General features: G+C 34.4%; 1 protein-coding gene across 1 annotated transcript; it reads left to right on the top strand.

Annotated features, from left to right (window-relative positions):
* The first annotated feature begins 1,949 nt into the window (after positions 1 to 1,949).
* LOC107607175 (protein FAR1-RELATED SEQUENCE 5-like) lies at positions 1,950 to 4,211 on the top strand. Its single transcript, XM_016309153.3, has one exon. The coding sequence runs from the start codon at positions 1,950 to 1,952 to the stop codon at positions 4,209 to 4,211; it is 2,262 nt and encodes a 753-aa protein (XP_016164639.3).
* The last annotated feature ends 3,626 nt before the right edge of the window (positions 4,212 to 7,837 follow it).

Genomic DNA, 7,837 nt, shown 5'->3' with positions numbered 1-7,837 from the left:
TTATAAGGTAGAATGGTTTTCGTTTAAACCAATCCATTGTTTATACTTTTCAATCGAATGAATGCCTCAAAACAATCGATTGTTTTTGTTACTCAATTGATTGAATTCACGAAAACAACATGAATTTGTCAAATACAATCGATTGGAAAGTGATGACATTAAAGTTTTAGCCAAATTCAATCGATTGGTAATGTAATCCAACCGATTGGAAGGTGATGAAGTTGAATTTTTTGCCAACTTCAATCGATTGGTAATGCTACCCAATCGATTGAAATGTGTCATGCGACTATTTCAATCTTGTTATCTTTTTAGAAATTATCTTATTATTTATCTATCTTATCTTTAAAATTCTATCTTCAATTTTTGCTGTTTTATTTTGATGTAGATAAACTAATCTTATCTTTTCCTTAATATTAACATTATAAATTGGTGAATAATCCATCACTAATTATTCAATCCCACCATTGAAATCGTATATCATTTTCTTTGATTATAAAAAAATTAATTATTTTTCTTTGGAACATCCATCTGCTCAATATCCAATTTTTTTATTTTTTATCCGTCTATTTAATATCCACTATTTCTTCATCGTTAATCACCGTTGTAGCAATCAGCAAAGGTCCAATCAAGTTTTTCATTATAGTGTTCAAAAAATAAACCATCGTTTTGATTACAAAATCGATGTCAGTGAATAGAATCTCTAATTTTGCAATTATTCATATCGATACTTTATTCGTGAAATTATTTGTGTAAGAAAAAAATATTTTTTTATCTTTTATTAATTCATAGAAATTGAGAAATACTAAAAAGTAAATAGATGTTATTATTTTTTATTATTAATTAATTAGCTAGCAATCAGGGACGGACCTAGAGGAGGCGAGTAGTGGCCCGGACACCCCAAAATTTTAAGAAACTATACTTATCTATAACAATTTATATTAGGAATACAGAGAGTTGGGTGTCGATTATTTTTTCCTATTTTACCCCATGACAGAATGATGTAACTGCTTGTTAAGATATTCTTATTGGATGTAAATTATTGTTACAAATATTTTTATTAAGATATGTTTTGAAGGAATAAAAGTAGAATAGTTCAATAAAGATTAATATTCTTAAAAAATAAATTTACACTAATAATTTTTCTCTTCAAATTATTAGCGTACTTTTCTAATATACTCTAAGTACCTACACAATATATAATATCAATTAGCGTTCAAATTTAAGTTCTAATATTGTTATTAACGAGAGAGGTTTATTAATTTTTAAAAAAAAATTTACATACAATAAGTTTTGTATCAATATATCATGATTCATTTTAAAAATAATATTTATTCATCTAAGTTATAGAGTGTCTTGAAAAATCATATTTAAATAATTTTTTTATTTTTTAACTATTTTATATTTTTAGATTAAAAACTTTGTATTTTTTTATTCAAGCTTTATTTTTATATTTTATTTTAATTGTCTTATTCAAAACTATTAATATGAATTTTTATTTTGTAGGATAAATAAAAAGATGAGATTTTTTTAATAAATTAAATTATTAAAAAACTTACTTATTATAAAAGAAGTTAAGTATACTTCTTGATTATAAGAATACATATAATTCACTTTTGAATGTAATCACAATAAATATAAATTTATTCATTTTTTTAAAATTTACATTAATTATTAAAATTATAACATAATGAATGTACTCCTATACAAATTTATTCTTATTTTTGTGCTTTATTTTAATTTTGTTAAACAAAAAAGTTTAAATATTATTTACTTTTAATTTTTAACTTTTACCACAAATAAAAATATATGACTTTGTGTGTATTAAATAATTTTTTTCATTGGACATTTTTAAGATGTCAGGTATATTTACGGACACTGAGATGAATGAGCAATACCAGGAGGACGATGACTTTAACTAACAAGAAGAGCTAGTAAGTGACCAAGATATGATGGATGAACAGAATGAATTCGAACAAGATTTCAGAGATGAATTTACTGAGGGAGCATTTTTTTCTGAATCTGATATGTCAGAAGATATCCTTGAAGCCGCTTATGCGGTTGACTCCGTGCAAGACATTACAACTTTAAAATTTAGTGAGAATTTTGCGGAGGAAATTGGCAAATACCACTTTTCTACTTTGCAGCTTGCATTTGATTTTTATATGAAGTACTCAAAGTCGAAGGGCTTTAGTGCAAGGAAGAGCAAGACCTTCAAGAATAGTACTGGCAAGATTTACAAACAAAAGTTTGTATGTCATAGGCAAGGATTCAGGATGAAGAAATATTACACGATGGAAAAAAGAAAGAAGGAGCCTAGATTGGAAACAAGAACTGGATGTGAAGCCCGAATGGATGTTAAATTTGTACCAGAAAGTGGAAGGTGGCATATCTTTTATTTTTCTGACGAACACAACCATGATCTATTGGATACACAATTCAGTGCTATGTTGCCTGCCCACAAAAAAATGTCAGAGGCAGATATTATGCAAATGATGAACATGCTAAAGTCAGGGATTAGCACCTCACAGATATTTGGTCTTCTAGCTAGTCAAGCAGGCGGGTACGAATTTGTTGGCTATGGTCCTAGAGATATGTACAATGAGATTGCTCGGCAAAGGCGTCAAATTCCTGGTGATGCAGCACGAGTGTTGAAGAAGTTGGAGGATATGCGGTTAAAGGATCCACAATTATATTTCAAGGCATGTCACGATTCAAGAGGTTTGTTACATAATTTTTTCTGTTCTGATGGGATTAGCCAACTAGACTACCGACTCTTCGGGGATGTTATTGCTTTTGATGCTACGTACAAGAAGAACAAGTATAGTTGTCCATTAGTCATATTCAGCGGGGTTAACCACCACAACCAAACAATTATTTTTGCTGCTGCGTTAATTGCGGACGAAACTACTGATACATATATTTGGCTCCTGCGTCAGCTCATGTTTGCAATGAGGGGCAAGACCCCGACCTCAATCATAACTGATGGGGCCATGGCCATTAGGAATGCAGTAAGAGATGTATTTCCCGAAGTTAGACATAGATTATGCGCTTGGCACCTTATTCGAAATGCAACTAGCAATGTTGGAAATCCATCGTTTACATCTAAATTCAGAAAAATCATGTTAGGAGACTACGAAATTCCCGTGTTTAAGCGTAAGTGGGTTCAGCTTATTGAAGAATTTGGCATTGAGGATAAGCCGTGGGTGATCAACATGTACGAAGAGAAGCATATGTGGGCTACTGCATATCTAAGAGGAAAATTCTTTGCTGGCTTTAGAACTACATCAAGATGTGAAGGTTTACACTTAATTGTGGGAAGGTATGTAGGGTCGCGGTATGATTTGACAAGTTTTGTAGAGCATTTTCAAAGGTGTGTTGCATACATGCGCTTTAAAGAATTTAATGCTGATTATGAATCTACACGTGGGGTGCCCGTCATGCAAACTTGTATAGAGCTGCTAGAGAGATATGCTGCTGAGTTATACACTCATGAGATATTTCTTTTCTTTCGGCCATTTCTCTCTAGAGCTGGATCAATGCGGGTGCTAAACATAGATAATACTGATGATTGCATAAAGTACATTGTGTGTAAGCATGGGAGGCCCGATTTTATGTGGACCATTGATTTTTGTCAAGAAGAAATGATCTTCATGTGTACCTATTTAAGAATGGAGTCATTTGGTATTCCCTGCGAACATATTGTGAAAGTTATGGTTGACAGAGACATCTGTGAGATTCCCCGGTCATTGGTATTGGATAGATGGACAAAAAAGGTTACATCAGCACTCAATGATCCAAGTGGGTTCACCAGGGATGCTGTTGTTCTTAGTCGTCAAAGTGCCTTGGTGGAATTTTCTAAACAATTGGCTGCTGTTGCTGCTAAAGTACCAGAGAGATATGAAGAGACACGTGACATAATTATGGGATTGTACTCATCTTACAAGGCTGCAGACGAAGGCACTAATCAACCTCAGTCAGGTGTAGCTAGAAGTAGCGATCCGTATGTGCATCAAACCACTGGAGGCTCAGGACAACCATCTAAGAAGAAGAAGCGGCAACGTTGTAGTGTTTGTCAAATGGAAGGACATAAGAAGACAACATGTCCTTGGCAAAAGGACATTGACAACAATGTTACAGAAAATGAAGCTAACGGTTCGGACGATGGCGACATGTGTACCGAAGTGACGGCTAAGTTAGATAGTGATAATTAGCAACCTCCATAAACTTTAATATTTTTGGGTAGAAAATCAGTTCTGTATTTGTATTTTTTTTTTCTCACTATATTAATGAGATTTTATACATTCTTCCAATAGTCGTGCTTATACTTTCTAGATGTAATAATTGTCAAATAAATACCGGTTAGCGATAACGGGTAAACTGCCCCTCTCCCTTTTCGTTCACTCTCAGTCTCACTCTCACTGGCAAAATCCCTAATTTTCAGGGTTCTGAAAATCGGCCCGGACAGACCGGTCGAACAGGTTTAACCGCGAACCGGTTAAGCACGCGGTCCGATCCTCCTGTAATAACTGTTGGAGATAAAACCGCTGGATAACCGTTAAATCGAATGAGAACCGGTTGGTTGGGTCGAACCGGTTGAACTGTGAACCGCTATAAAAACTGATTCAGACAAATGTTAAAACCATCAATTTCCAAAACCACAATTAAATCGTCGAACCGGCCAGTAACCGGTCGGTCGAACCAAACCGTGACCCGGCCGGTAATTTGAAAAAGGAACAAAACGCTGGCGTTTCATTGTGCTGCACACTGACTAACCCTACCCAGACTCCATCTTCGAGATTCCAAACTCAAATCCAGATCCAGAACGCGCATCTGCCTCAGATCTCAGTGCCTCTCTCACAATCAGTCCAGGCTCCTCTCTTCGAGCTCCTGGTCGTTCGTCCAGCCACCGCCTGCTACCGCCACCGTCGGAACTTCGATTGGCCACCGCATGCTCCCTCACTTCCCCTCCATCGCGCCGCAGCCATCGCTACCTTCCTTCCCTTCCATCGCGCAGCCATCATGCGAACGTGGAAGCCTCTGTCGCGCAGGTTCCCCACTTCTCCTCCTCTTCCTCATTCAGATACAGGTATACAGCGCCCCACCCCCAAAACAGAAACCCTAGGTTACTCCCCCACTGCCGCAAGGGTCTCACTCAACACCGCCGTTGCGCTCAGGCACCATCGTGTCTTCGTCCGGTCGTCTGCGGCTCCACGCTTCTTCCTCATTCAACAATTGGTGCGTCTTCCTCGAGCTCACGAAGGCAATGGCTTCATTTTCTTTTTTATTTTTTGATCTGTTTTTATTATCTTTGCTCAGAACATTGATTCAATGATTTTTTTTGTGATTCTGCTAGAACATTGATTTTTTTTGGATTCTGTTAGTGCTACTCAAAATAAAATTTAAATCATCGATTAGCTCTGCTCCTGCGCTGTATTATACTATTTTCTTGTTTGGGATTGAATCATTGAATATTTAGTTAAATTAGCTCAGTTAATATTTGTTAAATTTAGACTGATTTAGTTGTTAACCTTGCTTTAGTTCTCAAGTTGCTTGCTGCTTCAATTTAAAGGGATTGTGAATTTTGGTTTAAGCTATGATTGAAGTTTCCTTCGTTTGGGTGTTCTTAGATGTTTCTTTCTTTGTTGCTTTGTTTTAAATGTTCCTATAGGTGTTGTGTTGTTGCTGTGTTTTAAATGTTCCTTTGACTCTTTGTTGTGTTGTTGCTGTGTTATATTTCTTTTTCTTGAATATTTGTATTGATTTGCTGTCCGAGGACCTGCACACCGACTTGCATTCTTGCAATGAAGCTTTCCATGTTAAAACTGTTTTTGCATACAAAATGAATGTGGTTTGATAATTTCTAATTGATATAACTTATTGTGGGATGAGCTAGAGATTACTTTGAAGGTGTTGGGAAGGAAAGGAGGTTATTGAGCAATTGGAGAGTTGATAGTGCTAGCCTTTTTTTTTTTTTGCTATTAATCATTGTGCTGAACTTGTTAAAATTATTTCAATAAAATTTGGCATTGGTTGATCCTGGTTTAACTGTCTAATTTTGAGAATTTGTTGCATAGCGTATAGCCTCACTGTTTCCTTTCTAACTTCGATGATTAGTTTGCTTTCGATTCTTTTCTTGTTGCTGTTTGCATATGATTTCTTATAACTGTAAGATAATTTTGGGTACTTTAAGTTAACATCTATTTATTTGTTTTAGAGTTGGTCCAATGGAGGATAGCCAGGAAATTGAGGAGCAGGTGCAGGAAGAAGTGATTTCAAACAATGAAACTGAAAAGAAGCAGGGAACTCGTGATGAAATGCTTTCGCAGTACAGGTGATGTGTTAGGCTTGTCATTTTAGTGAATCTATTTGGTTCTCCATGTTCACGTAGTAGGATCTATTTGTCATGGAATCTATCGTATTTAGTAGAAATTGGTGGCTGCTGCTATTTTTAGCTTCTCACTTGTTACTGATTCAATGATTTATTTTTGTTTTGTTTTTGGTTTTGATTCACTGTTAGTGTTGATATTTACTGTTGTGTCTGTGATATTTTTGCAGTTTGATCATAGTATGAGGGATAAGATTAGTGAAACTGAAGGTGGAGGACAAATGTTATGTAATATTGTAATCATAATTTGATTAATCTAGCTTTTTAATTATAAATAGTATTTGTTATGATTGTTCCTTATTTTATAGAAGTTGCATCTACTATGTGATCAACTATTGTAATCATTTTTTGATTAATCTAGCTTTTTAATTATAATTTTGTATCACTGTGTGATCATATTGTTCATTATTTTTGTTTGAATTAATTAAAAAAACCGAATAGTTCTAACAAATAAATATGCAATAACTCATAAGTATTATAACCAAAGTATTATAATCTATCTAACAAATAAATACGCAATAACCAAAGTATTATAATCTATCTAGATTACTACTATTATCTTTATATCTCATAAGAACTGTGCATATTCCAAAACTCCTGGACCGATGCTATAATCTGTGACTTCTTATGGTTGATCCGACTCCGGAGTATATGCACCGCAGTTATCATGCGAATATCGTGATCCTCAAGCTACAATTTATTCATTATAAATTAGTACCAAAAAATAGGGATTAAATATTAGAGAGTTGTTTTATAAATGCTCACCTTATTGTTACCATTTGGCTTGAAATCATAAGTCATATCCATCCACTTCATCACCCAAGTTGTAGAGTTCATGCTTGAGGAACATTGAGGTATATCTTCTGGTCTTTTAATTTTGTAGTCATGAAATTGTTTATTATACTCTTGAATGCCATCATCCTTGTAAAAGTTCGACGTGATGACTTGCTCCAGTACGTGTGTCTGAGTTCATTTTACTGGTTAAATAATAAAAACAAAATAAGATCTAATAAGCTTATATAAAATTTTTCACGGACTTACTAGTGTCCTCATAACACGTTCACGATAGCGAATTCTGTCATCATTAAAATGGGTGTCCAGGTGATAGATTGTTCGGTCGCAAAGCGAGATTACCATTAGATACCAGTGGTCACCCTCTTGAATAGGAACATATATCTAGACCATAAAAATTTGCCCCTCAGTTATGTATGCTAATGATGAAAAACTATATCCAACAATGAATATTAAGAAAAAATTCTTACAAATTTTAAATCAGCAGTAGGTTGCATAAATTTATAAATATAGTCTTCCATCTTCTTCTTTAAATCTGTCTTGCTGAAGACATCCACCTAGTTCATTAATGCAAACCAATATAGTCTTTAGTACATGATAAAGTATGGTTCTATATCAGCATTACATTTGTAACTTATGATAAATGAAATTATCTTGTCA

The sequence above is a fragment of the Arachis ipaensis genome, chromosome B7, assembly GCF_059453495.1.
Source record: "Arachis ipaensis isolate K30076 ecotype BB chromosome B7, ASM5945349v1, whole genome shotgun sequence".
In the NCBI taxonomy this organism is placed as follows: Eukaryota; Viridiplantae; Streptophyta; class Magnoliopsida; order Fabales; family Fabaceae; genus Arachis; species Arachis ipaensis.
This window is presented reverse-complemented; position numbering and strand designations above follow the sequence as displayed.